A 22,220-nucleotide genomic window follows, 5' to 3' on the forward strand; every position below is an offset into this window, starting at 1 on the left:
AAGAGCTTCTAACCAGAGGAGTCTCCATTTCCGTTGATAATCCAGAGCTGACTTCTAATGAGTTCCTTTGCAGTTTTCAGTCCCAAGCTTTTTGAGCTCTGAGGCAGTTCAACTAATAGCCTTTATTGCCATGAGCCTTCCCCCGAAACACACCATAGCTACCCGCAAAGAAAGAGCAAATCTTCTAGCTCAGCGGAATCTTTGCAGACTCTATTTACCGGTTACAAAGCTCAGAAAGAGGCAGGGTCAAGGGATCCTCCCTCCATGGAAGAAGGGATGGGCAGAAGAGAGTGTGGGAGGATGACAGAGAGGGAGCCGTCATCCTGGAGCCCAGAGATTTCAGGCAGTCACTGGTTCTTAACTCTGGCACCTGCCAAGTGGAGCCGGGCACTCATCACCAGATCTTGCTCCTAAAGTAATTTAAGATCCTTGAGTGACAGCTGCAACATTAGCAGGAAGTATTATTTATACCACATTACATTGAAGGTGATGGGAGACAACCCCACAGCACAGATAACAAACATGGGTTCTTTGTGGCAATAATATTAGGTTGAAAAAAATATATATTAACATTCAAGATAAAGGAAACTACAAAATTTACACTTAATTCAAGCCCTCATTTCCTCCCCAACCTACCTGCTTTTCATTCTTCCAATTCCTTCTCAAACCTTCATAATCATTCCAGTCAACAACTCCTGAGTACTCACCAGGTAGGACATTGGGCATGAGGGATATATAGATCAAGAATGTCCCAACCCTCAAAGAGCTACGTGGCCATACAGCTGGCCATGATATGTTAAGATATGTGTTTTACATTATGATCCTCCAAACCTGTGTTTTTCAACTTTTATATGTTACATTGCCATCTAGTACATATGCATACAGTCTTAACTGAAGTAAATGTTTCAAAAAGTAATTGTCACCATCACTATGTGTGATGTCCTCTGATATTTCCTATTTCTTTTTCTGCCAGTGACCCACCCGATGGATTTCATGACCCACTAGTAAGTTTCAGCCTGAGTTTAAAAAACGTTGACTCTGGGGGAGCCCGTAAGAAAGAGTAGTCAGTTCTTACTGGGGTGATCAGAGAAAGCTTCATTAGGAGTTGAATTTGCACTTTGCCTTGAAAAATAAAAAATGTTTGAGTGGATAAAGTGGCCTCAGGAGGGCATAACTAGAGTGAAGCATTCTCCCAAATAGATTTAGATTATAAATAGGCAAAATAGGCAAGCCCAAATATTTACCATTTGAAAAAAAAAAAAACTACACATTTAAAATCCATTTAACTATTTTCACTAAATCCGAATTCTTAGAATAAGAGAATGCCAACTAGGCTTAGTTAGAGACAGTGAAGAAAAAAGTCTAAGTTAAAACAACTCAAAATACCTTTTCCATTCCCAGTTCTCTTACTAAATAGCTATGTTATAGACCATTTCTCTAGAGGCCTAACTGTCCTCACTTAAAAAATGAAATGGCTTTAAAAATTGGTGATTTTTTTTTTTTTGAGACAGAGTCTTGCTCTGTTGCCTAGGCTGGAGTGCAGTGGTGCAATCTCAGCTCACTGCAGCCTCTGCCTCCCGGGTTCAAGCCATTCTCCTGCTTCAGCCTCCTGAGTAGCTGGGACTACAGGTGCCCGCCACCGTGCCCGGCTAATTTTTCATAGTTTTAGTAGAGACAGGGTTTCACAGTGTTAGCCAGGATGGTCTCGATCTCCTGACCTTGAGATCCGCCCACCTTGGCCTCCCAAAGTGCTGGGATTACAGGCATGAGCCACCGCGTCTGGCCAAAATTAGTTATTTTTAAGGCCCTTTCCTGATCTAAGCTCTTCAAGGTGATAACCCAGTTAATATCACCTCCATTTTGCTCAAGGGGAGCCAGGCTGCCAGAGTCTAGATAAGTGTTTAATCATGCTTTGGCTGTCTACTTAGATTCCTTTATCAGGTAAAATAATTTCATAAAAGTTTTACAGGAAGTAAAACTGTGTATGAATCCAGGGTATTCTTATGCATCCTAGATTTCTGTTGGACATTTATGCTTATTTCCTCCATGATATCTTGTTCTTCTATCTCTCTGGCTCCTTTTCTGTGTTTTTTGCCAGCTCCTGAAAGAGGGTATTTAAATGATGGTAAGTCCTTAGCCTTCTACTTTTTTTTTCTTCACATTTTTATCCACGGAGGTTTTATCCACTTTTAGGGCTATACTTTCACCTTCGAAACAATTCCCAAATCTCCAACCGAGTCTTCTCACCCAAGATCTAGCCATACATATTCAACTCTTGGCTTAGATCATTCAACTTGAGTGTTCCCAAATTCCACCCAAGCAAAGCCTTTCCTGTTACCCTAGCCTGGAAAGACTTCTTCCTCTTTTGAACTCTAAGGCAGATATTAACATTCAACAAGTGTTCATATGCTGCCTTATGATGTGGCTTTTGTTATCTTGAAGGGTTATTTACATCTTTTAGAGTTACGCGACTTTTTGTGTGTTTGATCTTTCCAACTAGTCTGAAGCTGCCCAAGGAAAAAGTCAATGACTAACTAATATGTCTTCATAAACTCCTACAGCTTCCATAACAACCTGAGACCTCTCCAACAGCATTCATCCCATTGTGCTGTCACAGTCTGTTTACGATGACCTCAACCTGGCTAGAGTGTTTTGACAGCTGACAAGGCATATTTTGTGTCCTTGTATTCTTGTTGCATAGTACTCAGGAAGCACTCCCTAAATATTTGTGGAATCAATGAACAGGAAAATATTCCATAAACATTGTACGTTTTGCTTTGTTATATATGGGCTGGCTCACCTGTATTATTCTCATAGATTTCCAATAATATGAAAAAAGTTTGTTTTAATAGTCCCAAATAAACTATATTTGGTAGAACACTTATTCTAGAATACGTAGAAAAATGACTTTTTGTTCACTTACATTTCTAAGTTTACATGCCCACCCTGATCTTTTCCCTGAACTCCAATTGATATCTGACTGTCTAGTAGAAATCTCTGCTTGAATTTAGACATCACATACTTGTGATATCTAAAACTGAACTCCTGATCTTTCCCAGTAAACATGCTCCTCCCTCACTACACCTTTTTTCAATTTGTAACAACTCAATATTTTCAGATTTTTGAGCCCAAACCTTTGAATCATTCTTGATTCATTCTCTCTCCTACATATCATCTGTCTGTAAATCTTAATATGTATATTATACATTATAGTATATATATTAATAACATATATGGTAGTATAATATATATGTTGTAGCTGTTGTATTATGTATATAATATATATTATACCATATTATATATACTATTATACTACTATATATATATTTTATATATATGTTATACTACCACTACTGCCACTGGTATTTCTACCACCCTGACCGACAGTACTGCCATCTTTTCCTTACATGATCTGAATAGCCCCTTAACTGGTGTTCCTGCTCCCACTCTTGTTCCCTTGTAGTCTATTCTCAGCACAGCAGCCACAGTGACCCTTTCAAAATACGTCGGATTACTCCTCTGCTGGAGAGCCCCCTGGCTTCCCATCTAACTTAGAGTGAAAGGTGATGTCCCTTCACCAGACTATAAGGCCTGAGGCCCTACACCCTCTTCTTGCCTCTCCTATTACCTCCTCTACTTCTTCCTACCACTCTCCCTCTGTTCTCTGCTGTAGCCTCACTGTTTCTCTTTGTTATTTCTCAAAAACAGGAAGCAAGAGAAGCTTTCTTTTCCGAGGCCTTTGAACTTGTTGACTCTTCTGCCTGGCTGCTCTTTCTCTAGGGAGGTGCACGATTCTCTCCTCACCTTCTTCATCTTTGATTGAATGTCACCTTCTTGGTGAAGTGAATACTCTTTAGGCACCCCGTGCCTCATCCCAGCTCTCCGAATCCCCCTTCATTGTTTTTTATTCCGTAGCACTATCACCTTCTAAAATACATTTTCTTATTTATTTTGTTTCTTGTCTGTCTCTCCCCACCAGCATGTAAACTTCCTGAGAAAAGTGGGATGTTTTCTTGGTTTGTTCACTGCTGTGTCACCAGTGCCCAGAACGGTGCCTGATACATAGCTGGTGCTCAATAAATATTTGTTGAATTAAAGAATGGATGAGTAATTAACGTGCTGATTTATTTCTCATTGGATTAATACAACTTAATCGATACACAAGATTATGTAGATGTTTTAGGATAAAAAGCATACCTAATAGCATTCCTCCTTATAAAAAGATTATAAGTAAAATAAATTATTCTAACAGACTCATTTTAATACACCATGCAGAATCTGGACTTTCTACAACAGTTCTGAACAAATATGGAATCGTATATGACAAATTATAAAGGACAGTATGAACTGTACAAATAGTAAAAACCGGGCCAGGCGCAGTGGCTTATGCCTGTAATCCCAGCACTTTGGGAGGCCCAGGTGAGCAGATCGCATGAGGTCAGGAGTTCAAGACCAGCCTGGTCAACATGGTGAAACTCCGTCTCTACTAAAAATACAAAAATTAGCCAGGCGTGGTGGCATGTGCCTGTAGTCCCAGCTACTCAGGTGGCTGAGGCATGATGATTGCTTGAACCTGGAAAGTAGAGGTTGCAGTGAGCGGAGATCATGCTACTGCACTGGGGACAGAGCAAGACTCCGTCTCAAAAAAAAAAAGTAAAAACTATAAAAATTAGGAAGGAGAGGTGGCCAGAGAAGGTACCACAGAGAATTGGCACTTTAGCTTGTCTCAAAGGATGAGTTGAGCTTGAATAGGCAGTGGGGAGAACACAAGGCAGTCCAGGCAGGTAGAACATAAGTGAAAGGGCAGTATGCCCACCAGGCCAAAGCAAAGGGCACATACTGTCCTGAAATAGGCCACAGAGATGAGGGGAAATAAAAAGCCGTCTCAAGGAGATCTTGAAAGCCAGGGTGAGAAGCCTGGAGTTTGCCCCTCCAGGATCCTGGCTCTCAATCTGGATAAGAGTGAGGGGAAGGGAAGTGGAGGTGGGGAGTAGGGCAGTGGGGGTGGGGAGGGCCAGGAACTGCTGACTGGGAAGATTATTTTCTTTGTGTATTGCTTAGGTTTCATTTTACTTATTTGTTTTCTTGCAGCTTTAACAAACATCAGCGCTGCATGTGGAAACTTGGAAAGGAAAAAAAAAGCTTTAACAAACAAAAACACACATACCTGAGATGCACACGGCAACCTACTAGCTCATGGCAAACAGGCCAGTATGTTGATAACCTCTGCATTGCTTAGGAAATAAAACACTGCAGATTCTTGAGCAAGGGGAAGTGCTTCTATCTTTGTTCTTCCTTTTTCTCCTAGTACATATAACATCTTTACTCTGGTCTCAGAATGTTTCTTCCAAACCTTAATGGCTGTCCCCTTCTTTTTCCTTAATTTCTTCATTCCACCCCTGGAATAACGTTCTAGTCCAGACTAGAAATACGACGTAAATAAAGACTCAATCAATGCCAACAGTAGGAGGAGGATTACCACCCAGCTGTTGCCTGTCATGCCCCATTAACACAACCAACTGTCAAGTCTGCCTTTAAAAAAACCCAGCTTGACATTTGCTTAATCATATTCAGACCCCCCAGCTAGCTCATATAATGGATGTACTTGAAAACATATTAATTTTTTACCGATCTTTCTCCTAAAAATAAAGCTTCACTAAGAAAAAATGATTAATCTTCTTAATGGACACATTCTTTTCAAATATAATCAAACTTCCACAATTTTAACTGTACTAATTTGATATCTGTGGATAATTCTTACCTTTACTTTCCTTGAAAATAAAAATATTTTAAAAATAAGTTAATATGGCAAATAGAAAAACAGAAGAGTAGTGCTTTAAGTAACCCTTGACACTTTACATCAATTTACACATAGACAATAAATATGATCACTATTATACATATTTATCTAGGGTGGGTAGTGTGGAACTGTGAAAAGAGCAATAGCTTTGAACCATGAAGACCAATGTTCAAATCCCGGCTCTCCTTTTTTCTCATTGGGTCATTTTGGGGAAACTACTTAATAGTTAAGTATAGGAAGGCAGTCAGAAGACTGGGATCTGGGCAGGATACTAAGAAGGTTGCAACTGTATCTGTAATGGTAACTTTTGTTTTTTCACCTGAGGAAAATAAACTAAAAATAATGTTTTCTAACATTTAGATATTCAATACATGGACAAGTGTTTAATTATTCTTTGTATATTCCTGTTGTTTGTAAAACAGCTTATAATTTTTAAAACTATTTTAAAGGGAATGAAAGTAGGAATTACAGGGAGGCAGTTATCAATTAGATATAAGGATGAATTCTCTAGCAGAGTTAGATGTAATAAAGATATTGCCACACTCTATCCATATGTTTATACATCAAATTTTTACTGAGTACATACATCATGAGACAGAATAAACTTCCTGTCACAAAAGGTGCTTGACCAAAACTCAAGAATCACCTTTCAGGGATACTGTTAAAAGTTTTCCCACATCAGCTAGGAGTTAGCTCTAGAGGGCTTTTAAGATCTTTGGCCATCCCGAAATTTTATGCTTGAAACACATTTTCTCATAGAAACGCTCCTACCAAAGGCCAGTGAGAGAACTATCACTTTGTGAAGAATTTCAGAATGCCCACTAGCTCTCCTGTAGCCCTAAAAGGTAATGAGAGTCTACCTGTTCAGACTGAGAGCTCCGGCTGCCTTGTGCTGCAGAAGCAGTAAGTGCATGTAAAGGACGCCATATTTCTAAGACAAAAGCAGTAACAATGACTCAAGGATGATGCCCAATAGATGATTTAACCTATAACTTTGCTAATTGTCATATTTTCAAAACAGCCCTATGGGAAGGGTACACAAATGTCTGGGGAGTATTTCCTGCTTTTTAGCACCCAGGGAACTACAACCAGGAGCCCAACTTATTTTGGATTGGGGATGGGGATAGACAAGAAGAGATGGGGCAGGAAGAAGAGACAGCTGGTTTATTTTACATACACATATTTTATTTATAATACATCTCTGTGTCTAGGCGTCTCTATGCTTTTCTCATAAAATCTGAATTATACAAATAAAAAGTTTAATTCCTGGCTGTTTTGAATGCCTTGGGCCTGTATTACAAAATTAATCAGATACAATTATACTATCTTCACAACAATAATCATCTACATTGGTTTTGACAATGTACGAAGTACTTCCATGTGTATTATTTCGTTTATCTTTACCACAACCTTTGAAGTAGGAAGACATGATGATCCCCATTTTACTGCCTAGGACAGAGAGATATCAGGAGGTTAACTGACTTGTTCACTGAGAAAGCGGAGGAGCACAGACTATAACTCCAACAGTTTGACCCCATACTGCATACGCATCAGGGCCTTAATCATGAGACTGTATGACCCTTCTGAGCCTGGGATTCACTTGCAACTGGGTATTCCCTCTTCTACCTCAGGCCCCCTATACCTTTTCAAAAAGTGTCCTTCACTGTAAATAATCTTCCTGGTGGTGACCGTAAATGATCTGACAACCTGGATCTATGTAAAAAAAAAAAAAAATTGTTTTCTTCATTTTCAAGATGAATAAACTAAAGTTGGCTCTCAAAGGGTTAAACAAAGAGTTACCATGTGACCTAGCAATTCCTTTCCTAGTTATATACCCAAGAAAATTGAAAACATATGGCCACACGAAATCTTATACACAAATGTTCATAGCAGCATTACTCATAATAGCCAAAATTGGAAATATTTCAAATGTCCTTCAACTGATGAATGGATAAACAAAATTTAGCATATCCAAATCATAGAATATTACTCAGCCATAAAAAGGAATGAAGTACTGATACATGCTACAACATAAATGACCTTGACAACATTATATGATAATGTGAAAGAAGCCAGACACAAAAGGTCACATACTGTATAATTCCATTTATATGAAATGCCCAGAATAGGCAAATCCAGGCAGAAAGTAGATTAGTGGTTTCCAGGAACCAGGAAGAGGGAAACTGGGAAGTGAGTGTTAATGAGTATGAGGTTTCCTATTGGAGTGAGAAACACGTACTGGAATTAGACAGTGGTGATGGTTGCACAGCTCTGTGAATATACTAAAATCATAGAATTGTAAGATTTAAGAAGATGAGCTGTATAGCGTGTTAATCATTTGAATAAAGCTTTGTTTTTAAAAGAAGACAAAGAAATAAACCAAAGCTGAGAGAACTAACCCAATCCTTTATCTTTTATAAGAGTTTTTTTAATGATAAAGACTCAGTTAAAGTCCAATTTGATTCAGTTCAGTTAAAGCTAAATGGCTTAGAATGAATCATGTCTAAATATTCTGTATACCAATCCTACCTATATTATAGGGCCCTAAAAGAAGGGTCAGACGAAGTATGCTCTAAGTGGCTCTCAGTACTGAATATTCACAGATTAAGTTTTACAAAAAGGTAAAGTTTTGTGATAACCCTCAGATAAAACAGAAACATATGACCTATGTTTTGACATAAAATGTACGTATTTGGCCTGTTCTGAAAAATATGTATAATTTTCACACACCACATTCTACCAAGGAAAATGTCAACCAGAGCCAACCAACTTGGTGTTCCACTCATCAACTCTTTTATGCCAACATGGTGTTTCTGCCCTTGTCTCAGAAGCCAACTACTGATACCTGCTTCAGAAAACTGACTATGAATTCCACAAAGTCCTGCTTTTTTCTTTTGGATTGTACAATCAACAAACAAGTCACCCTTCTAAAACTCTTGTTTCTGAAATTTTAACATAATTCCTGAAGTTCCAGAGTCTCTTAAATGCTAAAATATTAATAATACCATTCCATTTTTTCCCCTAACACTCGGAAGCGTACTGATACCCATCCTGTACACAGCCTTTTCTTGCCTGATAACAAGAGCACTAATGACAGAGCTATTGCATCAGGTTGATTAATAAACCCCGTCTTAGGCAGCCTCATCATGTGGATAAAGAAAAGGAGTTAAGATGATGTTCCTGCGCCTTCCCCAACATAGAAACACACCCACAACACCCCCAATCCTGGAATAACCAGATGTTATCTTCATCATCACACTAGAGCACTGTAAACCATATCAAAACAAAATGAAACAAATAACAACTTCCCTGGCCACCAAAAATAGATGGCCCAGCCAGAAATAGTGCTGCCAGAGGCAGTTAAATGAGCTGCAAGGCAGGAATGACAGTTGAGCTGCAGTGATGCTGGGGCCTCCCAAGGATTACCAGACTCCAAACTAGATTCTCCATCACTTTGGTCCAATCAACATCAGCAGGACTTGGTATTTGTTCACAATTGGTTCAACTCAGATTATTTGCTGAGCTTCTGGAATTCAGAGAGTGACTTATGGGCTCACCTTTTTCTCTAGATTTTAAATAATCCTTTCTCCATTTTTTTCTAGGAGTGAAGGCAATTTTGAAGGCATGACTACGACCTGCTCTGGCCACAAGAGCTAAGAGTTGCCAGGTGTGATGGCTCAAACACTTTGAGAGGCCAATCCCAACACTTTGAGAGGCCAAGGAAGGAGGATTGCTTGAGGCCAGGAGCTTGAAACCAGCCTGGGCAACACAGTGAGACCCCATCTCTACAAAAAATAAAAAAACAGGCCAGGCACAGTGGCACTTAGGGAGGCCAAGGTGGGTGGATCACCTGAGGTCAGGAGTTCGAGACCAGCCTGACCAACATGGAGAAACTCCGTCTCTACAAAAAATACAAAGTTTGCCAGTGTGGTGGCACATGCCTGTTATCCCAGCTACTCAGGAGGCTGAGGCAGGAGAATCGCTTGAACCCGAAAGGCAGAGGTTGCAGTGAATGGAGATCATGCCATTGCACTCCAGCCTGCGCAACAAGAGTGAAACTCCATCTCAAATAAATAAATAAAATAAAGTTTTAAAAAGTCAAAATTATCCAGGCGTGATGGTATGTTCTTGTAGTCCCAGCTACTCAGGAAGCTGAGGTGGGGGATCACTTGAATCTGGGAGGTCGAGGCTGCAGTGAGCCAAGATTGTGCCACTGCACTCAAGTCTGGATGACAGAGCAAGACCATGTCTCAAAAAAAAAAAAAAAACAAAAACCAAGAGTCCACAGTGATACCATGAATGCCCATGGCTGCAACAATAATGCCTTGACCAGAAGTAGGGGGATAAGGGAAAAGATAGAGCCAACATGAACCCCGATTGACCCTCCCTTGCTCCATCCATGACAGAAAGCCTCCTATTTCTGAATTCACCAGGCTCATGCTGCCTCCAGGACTTTGCATGGGTAGCAGCATTAGCCTAGAATGTCACTTCTCTTTAATTCCCACCCATCTCTCACTTAACTAATCCCAACTCACCCATAAGGATCTAAGTCAGATATTACCTACTAAAAGAAACCTATCTGGCCCTAATGCCCGGGCAAGGGCTTCTCCTGAATGCTTCCACAGCACTGCGGACCTACTCTTATTGTGGCCCATTTCACAGTATATTGGGATTATCTGTTTGACTCTCTCCCCAGTAGATCTGGAGTTCCTTAACAACAGGAAGAATCTTCTTTACTTTTCTTCCAAAAACAAAAATCGCTTTACTGTTTTTTGTTTGTGTTGCTGTTGCTTCAATGGTCATAAAAGTACTACATGTGCCTGTTCCAGTTGTTCTCTTTCTCAGTGGAGGGCATAACCTAGTAGTTGACCAAGCAAGAAAACTTGACATCATTTATTCATTCAAAACAAACAAAAAAGAAGAAAAGAAAAGGGCATGCCTACTATGTACCAGGCATTATGCTAATCACTGTATCTAGAAGTGAAAAGACAACCACTGTCCCTGCTATAGTGAGCTCATGTTCTAACAGAAAAGGCAGACCTTGAACAAATAACTCACGTTATTGAAGAGAGAGGTGAAGGTAGTCTGGAAGTTTATGACAAGGTGACAGTGGGTAGGATGTGAGTGAAGAGATGAATTGGTGATCAGTCATCTTTGGGTTTCTTCAGCCTCACTGGTTCTACATCCAGTCAATGGCTTAGCTCTATCAATTCTGCCTCTGAAATTTCTTTCACCTGTCCATTTCTCTAATTTTTATACTGGCATCTCCACCAACCTTTGCCTGGAATACTGCAACTGTTTTCTCTGCCTCTAGACTACTCCTCCTATGCAGAGGCCATAAGGAAGCCAAAAGGATCTTTCTAAGAGGAAAATCTGATCATGTCACCTCTCTGTCTAAAAGCTTTCAGCAGTTCCCTTGAGCTCAGATAAAATTTAAAAGCCTTTACATAACTTGCAAGACTCTGTATGATGACTCCTCTCTCTTTTCTCTGGTTTCAGTTCTCTGCATTCCTTACATCCCATTCTCTAGGAATACTGACTATGGTTCTTTCTCTCATCGGGATCTTGATTCAAGCTATTTCCTATGCATGGAACATTCTTCATTCTCACACTCCCACCCCCTTATTAGTGGCTACTTCTTATTCCTTCTTCAGGACCCTGGTTAGATGCAGTTTCCTCTAGGAAACTTTCCCTGAATCCCCCAATCTCTTCAGATTGAGTAAGTGCCCAGTTATATATTCCATAGCACTCTTTACTTCTATTACAATAATAATTACATTCTGTTGGAATTTGCTAATCTGTAGACTCTATGAAGGCAGGAACCATGTTTGCCTATTCAATATTGTATCTGCAATGCTTAAGGTATGCTGCACATAGTAAAAGCACTGGAATATTTTTTCAATGAATAGATAATTAAAATAAATATAATACTCAGTTATAAAGAAGGCAATAGGCTAATTCCATCATCCAGACATAATCAATATCAATGTTTTGGTATGTATCCTTCCAGACATTTCCATCTTTTCTCCCTCAAAAATGAGATCTTATTTTTTGTAATATTCAGTCAAATTGTTGTTGCCATTGTTTTGTTTAATCTTAAATTTGTTATAATGGACATCCTCCCAAGTCAGTACATTGCTCTATAATGTTCTATTGTATATATATTCCACACTTGAAATAATCCTCACCTTGAGTACTAATATTGTATTGGTATAGAGAATACTGAAATATAAACACTCATCCTTGAACATACATTTTCTTTTTTTTGTTTTTTTTAGACGGAGTCTAGCTCTGTCACCCAGGCTGGAGTACAGTGGCAATCTCGGCTCACTGCAACCTCTGCCTCCTGGGTTCAAGCGATTCTCCTGCCTCAGCCTCCTGAGTAGCTGGGATTACAGGTGTGCACCACCACACCTGGCTAATTTTCGTATTTTTAGGAGAGACAGGGTTTTACCATGTTGGCCAGGCTGGTCTCGGACTCCTGACCTCAGGTGATCCGCCTGCCTCAGCCTCCTAAAGTGCTGGAATTACAGGCGTGAGCAGCCACGCCCGGCCGAAAATACATATTTTCATACATTCATTCTTGATCATTGTGCAACTAACAGCTAGAACATGGCCTGGCACACACGATGCACTCATAAATGGATGAGTGGATTAACAAACAAATGAATAAGGGGGTCAGCTATCAATAAGCATAATAAAATTGTGGCTAAGAGTTTAGGCACTAGAACCAGTACACTTACGTCCAAATCCCAGCTCCAGCACTTGCCATCAATTACTAGTGTTTTCCTAGCTTCAGTGTCTCTCTACAAACAAAGACAATGGTTGTACCAACCTCAAAAGACTATTAGGAGAACTGAATAAGATAATAAGGTCAAGTGCATTCTCAGAACTTGGCACACTGTAAGCACTTACAAATATTAATTGGTATCATGATCTTTGTTGCTATTTTTTAAATTTAGTATTGGAATGGAAACTATCATTAGAATGGAAACTTTGCAAAGTCCACAGAAAGATAGGGCTTCTCTTCGAACAATGGGAGAAGAGAAGAAAACAAGTTTTAATGAGGAGACAGAAAGGAGATAATTTAAAATTACAAAAAGAATTATTCTAATTCAAGTGCTACATTCTCTGTGAAAGTGGTTGCTCTCTTTTCTGTGTTGGTAATCATACCTTTCAGAATGTTCAGGGTTGTCCAACTTTTGTAATTTCATTCTTTTTGATAAAGTTTCTTTATTAATTGCATAACCAAATGTAAGCTAATATTTACAACTTTGAAAAGTTTACACACGCACACGCGCGTGCACAAATTAGAAAAAATGTTCTATCCCAGTATTTAAGATTTATTTAGTTATTTGAGACAGAGTCTCTCTTTGTCGCCCAGGCTGGAGTGCAGTGGCTTGATCTCGGCTTACTGCAACCTCTGCCCTCTGGGTTCAAGCGCTTCTCCTCCCTCAGCCTCCTGAGTAACTGGGATTACAGGCGTGTGCCACCATGCCTAGCTAGTTTTTGTATTTTTAATGGAGATGGGGTTTCACCATGTTAGCCAGGCTAGTCTCGAACTCCTGACCTCAGGTGATTCGCTCACCTCAGCCTCCCAAAGTGCTGCAATTACAGGCATGATCACCACACCTCGCCATATTTAAGTTTTAAAAACATACGTTAGTTTGGCAAGTACTCCCATCTTGAAATATCTCTTTCAATATTGCCTTAGATGTTATTTAAATTAAATCTTGTATAATTTAAATTTTTTTATGCCCCAATCAGATTGCACATTCTTTGAGAATGGAATCTCATGTCCATCTTTGTATATTCTACAGCACTCAGAAGCATTCCTTTTACTCTGTAGTTCTATAAGAAAAAAAGTAATTGATTTGATTCATATCTTTGGTAATGTTGCTTAGGAATGAAAACTTTGCATGGAAAGTCTGTGGAATGCCTGTGTGTGGAAGCCTTCTGTTTCCCTTTTTAAACATGAGATTGAAAAGGGAAAACAAACTGCACTTGTGATTGCTGAAAGTTTAATATTTACCCCCTGCCTCCTAGTAACTTTTTGAATGTCTTAAGATACCAGTGAAAACAAAACCAGTATGTTTGGGACACTGTGGTTTGGAAGAATGAATGCATTTTTTTAAAATAAAAATGCACTTCACTAGTAGTATTCATTTTCCAAGGCTGTAATTAGAGAGAAACACTCGAGAAGCACCAAAATTGTGGAACATAAAGAGGGCAGTGACAGGACCCCAATTAACCTAAATTAGCACAGGTTACCCAGACTGTGATAACTCAGAGCTCCAGAAACTCTCCAAAATGAAAAAGCCTTCTGCTTTCAGCACTTTTTTTTTTCTTTTTTCTCCCCAAAGACTTCAAGATTCAAGTGGAAAAGTTCGCCAGGATGGGTGGGACCTGAACAGGCTGACTCACTGCAGTTAGATTCAGACTGCCAAGGAAAGCTGCAGAGTACAGTTAGGCATACACTACAGCTGGTTTTGATGATATTTTCTTGTTAAAGACAACATTATTAGAAAAATGTGTAAACAGGACAGGGCAGTGGAGGCCCCCTCTTGATTTTATAGCCAAAGACTCCCACCCTTCTGTGGCTTTTCTGTACCGTCTGCCATGTTGATTCTATGTAAAAAACCCAACTGCAGGCATTCCACCAATGTAGTGCTCTCCTTCTCTGAGAGTCCTTTCATTTCCCCAAGAGCTTTGGAATCATTGGAGTTACAGTGGTTCCGTTACTTTATTCTTATATAACTTTGGGCAAGTTATTTGAACCTTGATCTCTTCACTAGTATAATGGTTGTAAAAATAATATCTATCTCATAAGTTAGGAAAATGAACTGAAAATACACTAAATTAAATATGTCAAATATCTAGAAAAGTGCCTGGTGCATAATGAGCACTCAAATAGTATTTATTGTTATTAGCTACTATTGTGATCTTCCTAATAAATCCTGTCAAATATTATTTCAAAAAGACTCTTTCTCTCCCGTCCTTTTCATTTTTAGTTTTATCATTCCATTTAAAGTGGAAAAGAGGCCAGGCGCGTAGTTCACGCCTGAAATTCCAGCACTTTGGGAGGCCAAGGAGGGCGGACCACTTGAGGCCAGGATTTGGAGACCCCAACATAGCGGAACGCCATCTCTACTAAAAATACAAAACATTAGCCGAGTGTGGTGGCGGGAGCCTGTAGTCCCAGCTACTCAGGCAGGAGAACTGCTTGAATCCAGGAGGCAGAGGCTGCAGTGAGCTGAGATTGCACCACTGCACTCCAGCCTGGGTGACACAGCGAGACTCCTTCTCAAAAAAAATGAACAATAAAAAAAAAAGGGAAAAGAAATGTACATTTCTTGACTTCCTAGTTTCCCATCCTACCCAATCAATTAACACACCAATACCCTCCTTAAAACTATTCAACTTACTGTGAATACCAGGTAGAGGCAGAAGAGATACAAATCCAATAGGATATCTAATTTTTAATACTTTTCAGCTAGTTTAGTTGATGAATATTTACTGAGCACTTACTATGTACTACATTATGCTATATTCTAGAGACTAGAAAAGAATGGGCAAGAGGTGTTTTCTGCCCTCAAGGAGCTTAGAGTCTTGGTATATATTCTGGGATTAGAGAGTAAGAGAAGGCATCCTAAAATTAAAAAATAAATAAATTTAAAAAGGCACCTGAGCTGAATCTTGAAGGATGAGTAAACTTTAACCAAATAAACAATAGGAGAGAAAAGGTTTTCAAGGCAGAGGGAACAGCAGGTACAAATAAATGAAAGTATGAAACAGCTTTGAATTGCAAGCAGTTCAGAATTAATAGAGTAAAAATCATGTAATAGAGAATATTGGAAGACAAAAGTGGATTTACAGTTTACCTAGAGAGGCAGGAGTCTGGTAGAATTTCAATCTGCATCAATCTAAATAGGAGGAACTAGTGATTCCATTTCCAAATAAGCCAACACCTTCATTAGCACCAAACTTTCACCAGCTGAGTTCCCCAACATAGGAAATGCCCACTATCTTTAGGTCACAAAGACATCAGGTGTTTTCAGGCTCAATCATGAGTTATTGGGCAAGTTCCTTTGTTATTCTTTTTGCCATTAGTTCATCATGTGTAAACTGGAATAATAATCATGGCTTTTCTTTTTTTTTATTATATTTGAAGTTCTGGGATACATGTGCAGAACGTGCAGGTTTGTTGCACATTATACATGTGCCATGTTGGTTTGCCGCACCCATCAACCCGTCATCTATATTAGGTATTTCTCCTAATATTATCCCTCGCCTTGCCCCACAGCCCCTGACAGGCCCCTGTGTGTGATGATCCCCTCCCTGTGTCCATGTGTTCTAATTAGTCAACTCCCATTTATGTGTGAGAACATAGGGTGTTTGGTTTTCTGTTCCTGCGTTAGTTTGCTGAGAATGATGGTTTCCAGCTTCATCCGCGTCCCTGCAAAGGACATGAACTCATTCTTTCTTTGTGGCTGCATAGTATTCCATGGTGTATATGTGCCACATTTTCTTTATCCATTCTAACATTAATGGGCATTTGGGTTGGTTCCAAGTCTTTGCCATTGTTAATAGTGCTGCAATAAACATACGTGTGCATGTGTCTTTATAGTAGAATGATTTATAATCCTTTGGGTATATACCCAGTAATGGGATTGCTGGGTCAAATGGTATTTCTAGTTCTAGATCCTTGAAGAATTGTCACACTGTCTTTTACAATGGTTGAACTAATTTACACTCCCACCAGCAGTGTAAAAGCGTTCCTATGTCTCCACATCCTCTCCAGCACCTGTTGTTTCCTGATTTTTAATGATCGCCATTCTAACTGGTGAACATGCCTTTTCACAAGGTTGTTGTAAATGAGATCATGCTGTCACATACTTAGAGCAATATTTGCCACATAGAAAGTGATCATCAAATGCTAGCCAGTATTATGTATGTGCCGCTGAAGTCTTGCTCATTCCAGAGATGCTGCAGCTGGGTGCTGTGATCAGTGAGAAAGCATAGGGCAAGGGATTTTTCTCAACACATCATTGTGACCATTTGTAGGTAAAATTTATTTCTGATCCAATAATGTGTTCATATTTATGATCATGGTACATAAACTTATGGCCCTGAAAAAGTCACAATTTCTGTGAGTCCTGGTTCCCTCACTTAAAAAATGGGGAGAGTGATGCTTGTTCCGTGTCTTATAAAGACAAAATAAAACAACTTATGAGATACACTTAACCCACTGCTCAATACACTAAACCCACTGCTCAATACACTGAACCCACAGAGAATCCCTTCATCAGTGGATTCTCTGAGTGGGGAAAAGCGCCTACATAACGAAGTTGGTAAGGTTGGGAAATTAATTAAATCACTCACTCATTCAAAAATACAAATGAAGCATATATGCTAAGCAATGCCCTCCTTTCATCATGGAGTGTAATACCTATTGACCTCAACCTGACAAACATACAATTGGAGTTTGTATACACATACAACCATGCTGTTGGTTGTGGGTGGAGAATGAAAGAAAAGAAACACTGTTGTATGTTGGAAATGTTGCTTTCTTTGTCCCTTTTTTCTACACCAACATAAATGATAATTGTCATTTTCGCTTGTTAATTGACTAATTATGTTTTGGTTCCATAATGTGCCAGTATTTGCATTTTTAGTCTGTTATCTCTTTCCCTGTAATCAAAGGGCCTTTTTTCTCTAGAATTTCCTACATCAGCAAACATTTTAGAGGTAACTGCATTACTGAACAATTATAATTACTTTTGACAGATTGAGTACTTTTAATATTACTTCTCTCCTGTTCTAACTCTCTTTTTTTACCTCTCTATAGTCCAGTCTCTTATTTGAACATATCTCTCTTCCTTCCCCCAAATCTCCCCTCTGTCTGGAATATTATACTCTACTTCTCTGACTAGTAAAATCTAACTCAGCTTTGGAGACCTTGCTCAACGTGAAGCCCCCAGGAGAAATGCCCTCTGGTAAGAGGCCTTTCCCTGCTCCTTTAATAAAAGTAGACATTTTCTCTCAAGATCTCAGAGTGTACTGTCCTTATCTCTATGAAAGCACTTGCCATGCTATATTGTATTTAATGCAATGTCTGTACTTCCAAATAGACTATAACTATCTAAGGGCAGGAACTAAAGTATCTCATTTAATGTGATCATGTGTTTGTTGCATGGATAAATGAAATAAGAAGGGATTCCTGGCTGCTTCTTCCAGGCCTGTATCCCTTTGTCTTTAAGCCCTGGAGGAGTCGACCCTACTTTGGCAAAAAACATTTAGCATGTCCCTTCCTCTCTCTGAGTACTGCTACCTATCCTATATCCCAAGGCTACCGAATGCATATTTTAAACTTTACAGAAAATACCATGTTATTTAGTATTTTACCATTTTTAGGGTAGGGCATAGGAATGTGTTCCTATCTCTCCTATATTTTTTCTAACCAATGTTTTCTCTAATTTTTAAACCCTTTCATGGAGGCGTTTTGTATTTTAGGTGCTGTCATTCAGAGTCCACAGGATGGATGAATGGATATGAAAATGAACAAACGTGTGACACAACACTGCATGATTTACCGGCAATGACTTTCTGATCAAGCCTGAAGTGGGTTGTAGCCTCTTTATTTACTTTTTATTTGACACATAGCAGAGAGAGATTTAAACTATCTCTTATTGGCCTTTTCCCTGCGTCTTAGCTTGGTTTCTGTCAGTGTTTCCCAGCATCGAGAAATAAGGACTAATCTGTCATATTAGATCTAAACTCTTAAGAGAAAAGGACTTTGGGCCTTATATCTGCCACCCATTCTTTCAATGGAGGTGACACCCCTCATTTCTATATTTCCAGTCATCTCTCAATGAAAAGGAACATGCAGGCTGGCTGGCCTTTGGAGAGCACCCCACACAGTTTTGAGGAGCTCTGCAGCTCTGCTCGCCCTTTCTGCATCACAGCAGATCCAAAAGGTGAAAAAAAAAAAACAAAAAAAGGAGGGGGTTGGGGTGTTAGCATCCTTGCTTCCCCCACCAGCACCACACAGCTGTTCAGAGGTTTAGTCTTCAAAAGCCTCTTGGTTATCATGCAAACTCTGCATGTCTTAAAAAAAAATACACACAGTATACATGAGAATGCTAAGCATAAAATTTGAAGAATAGGCTGTTAATTCTTAGGCACATGTTATATGGTGCATATTCTTTGCCCACAGAAATATCTGGTAGGATGTACAGAAAGTATTGGTGAAATATTTCTACTTACAAATTGAGGGAAGATGGGATAAACCCATGTCAACACAAAATTTTTTGAGATTAGAATTTTACTTTTTTTTTTTCTGTCAAAAGTTATCAATTCCAATTCCAGAATGAGAGAAACCCCAGTATCTCACAGACTATTTACACATTATTTATGTGGGACCTGCTTGCTGGGTATCCCTGAGGGGGCACCAAAGAGCTATTTCTTTCTTCCTTTTTTTTTTTTTTTTTTTTTTAGAGCACAAGAGTATAAGAAATTCCGGCTGCCTGCTTCTGGGCTATTTAAATCCCAGTAGACATGCTCTCTTGTACAGACTTCCTGGGCTCAACCCAGCTCACAGGGAGCTGGGGAATCTGTATTACATTATCAGTTATTGTTTTTGGTCAAATCTAAGGACAAACATATGAAGAAGCAGAGCATGCAGCACTGGTTCAGGAGGTTCAAGCAACATTATCAGATTCTTGTTGAGAAACAAATGGTTGTTACTGTGCCACTGCACACTGCAGACAATTCCTAGATATCGAGAGAGGTCCAAGCTAGCAACAGAGAATTTAATACTAGCTGCTGGACTGGGACTCCTGGGCTCACTATGTTGCAGCTACAGATTCTCAGAATGCCATTTAAACTTCCTGAGTTTATCTGAGAAGTAAACCAAGGGTGTAGGTGATGAGGCAGCATTTACTGGTACAGTTAGTCCCCCCTTATCCACAGTTTTGCTTTCCATGGTGTCAGTTACCCACAGTCAACCACAGTGTGAAAATGTTAAATAGAAAATTCTAGAAATGAACAACTCATAAATTTTAAATTGCCCATTGTTCTGAGCAGCATGATGAAATCTCGTGCCATCCACTCTATCTCACCCTTGAATCATCCCTTTGTCCAGCACATCCAGGCTGTATATATCGCCCACCAGTTAGTCACTCAGTACTGTCTGGGTTATCAGATTGTTGCAGTATCACAGCGCTTGTGTTCAAGTAACTCCTATTTTACTTAACAATGTAAAAGTGCAAGAGTAGTAATGCTGGTATATTGTTATAATTGTTCTATGTTATTATTAACTACTGTTAGCCTCATTAACATTTAATTTATAAATTAAACTTTATCCTAAGTATGTATGTATAGAAAAAGACATAGTAAATATAGGGTTCAGTACTATGCAGTTTGAGGCATCCAAAGGAGGGACTGCTGTACAGGCAAGTGTCCATAAACCGCACCCCCCAGCACACAGCTGACAGAGCATATGTTTATTGGGACATGCTCTTGAAAGAGACACCATAATGATAATACCATCCATAATCCGGACCAATCCATGGGTCATATTTTTATCAGGCATCACTATTCCATAGTACTGCTTCTAATTGGGATAACAATTATCCACTCACATGACTTACCTTCTCAAAGTCTCGAAGAGCCTGGGTCTGTACCTGAGGGGGTTTCTCAAATGCTCTCAAGGAATATGTCTGCACAAACGGGACCTTTTCACCACTTCTCCAGATCTGTGACTGCACTGGAGGGCCTCGATCTTTAGTGTCACTAAGAAAAGCTGTCAATGAAACAGAACAACAACAAAAAAGGTTTATATAATAACAGCACTAGGATCATTCTAACTGGCACATTCCAGCAGAATTCAGTTTCTGCAAAATACAAACTCAATCTAGGCCAAATAGAAACAGTTTACATAAAGTAGTCTGTGGTAGATCATATTAATAGCCATCCCCAGTGAATCAAACTAGTTTGGGTCCATAGGCCTTTGCAATGTGATACTCCTGCCATTAAGAAGTAGAGCCTATTTCCCCAACTCTTGAATCTGGGTTGGCAAAGTGGCTTGCCTTGACTGGCAGAATATGATATAAATGCTACTGTATGAGTTCCAGAGACTAGCTTTGAGAGGCCTTGCATTTCTGCTCTTGCCTTATTAGCATCCCAAGACAACCATGCTGTGAAGAAGTCGGTCTACCCCACTGGAGAAGGAAAGGCTGTTCAGGGAAGTGAAGATGCCCCAGCTGACAGTCACCACCTGCCAGACAAGTGAGCAAGGCTGTCTGAGACCTTCAGTCTCAGTCAAGCCATCAGAAAGTTGCAGCCAGTTGAGTGATCCCAAGTGAGACCAGCAGCGATAATGCCCAGTTTGCCAAAACAGAACTGTGAGAAATAATAAATCATTGTTGTTTTAAGCCAGGTGTGGGCAGACATTTTCTTAAAGGACCAGACAGTGTTTTAGGCTTGTGGGTCATATCATCTCTGGCACAGGTACTCAACTCTACCCTGTAACACAGAGCAGACACAGACCATCTGTAAATGAATGAGTGTCACTGTGTGGCTATAAATCTTTACTTATAAAAACTGACTGTTGGCCCATGGGCCATAGTTTGCTGCTGACCCCTGTTTTAAGTCACTAAGTTTTGGGATGGTTTGTCACATAACAAAAGGTAACCACAACAGTCTAAAGGAAAGAACCAAGCTGCTAGCAAACTATCTCTACCGATAATTTTTCAGGTTACTATTTAGTAACAGTAACAATTATAACAGCCAGCATATTTAAAGGGCATTACATGTTACAAAATAGTTTCACATGAATTATTTCATTTATGAAGTCGCTGCAATCAGTGAAATAGACATAAGTGATTATTAAGTCCATTTTACTGATGAGTAAGTAAAGATTCAGAAAGTTTGCTTGACCAAGATCACATTGCTAAAAAGTGGCAGAACCAATCCCATATTTTCTCCATCTGTCTTTCTTAGCAGTATGCTACTACTGTGTTATTTTAGCAATTAAAGGGATTGCAATAGGTCTGAGAATGGGGAAAACAGGTAAAGAGGCAGAGACTCAATCACTCCATTAACCAATGGAAGCATTGCTTTGGGAGAACCTAGTGGAGTCTAAGCTGTAATTAACCCTATGCTTGCTTTTGAGAAGTAATATTGTTAAAGAATGAGAAATCAGAGCCTCTGTCAAACAAAGTACACAGAGGACCTCATGTTGGGGCAGGGTTGGAGTTACAGACAGGTAGAAAACATAGAAAGCTACATACTTTCCTGGCTGACAGAAGGAAATAATGAACTTTTATTATGGAACTATTTTTTAAATAAGAAGACAATCATGGCAAAGCATTAAGCGCTACAGACAGTGTCAGGGCAAGTAAGAGCAAAACAGGTGCTG

General features: G+C 39.5%; 1 protein-coding gene across 35 annotated transcripts in view; it reads right to left on the reverse strand.

Annotated features, from left to right (window-relative positions):
* LOC100988482 (myomegalin) overlaps window positions 1-22,220 on the reverse strand; it is a 227,305-nt gene that overhangs the window by 146,758 nt on the left and 58,327 nt on the right. For all 35 annotated transcript variants that reach the window (XM_055101883.3, XM_055101872.2, XM_055101919.2 and 32 more), the window contains exon 3: window positions 20,452-20,603. In XM_055101883.3, coding sequence (XP_054957858.2) covers window positions 20,452-20,603 — 152 coding nt within the window. The remainder of the gene's footprint in view (window positions 1-20,451; window positions 20,604-22,220) is intronic.

Source organism: Pan paniscus, chromosome 1 (assembly GCF_029289425.2).
Source record: "Pan paniscus chromosome 1, NHGRI_mPanPan1-v2.0_pri, whole genome shotgun sequence".
NCBI lineage: Eukaryota > Metazoa > Chordata > Mammalia > Primates > Hominidae > Pan > Pan paniscus.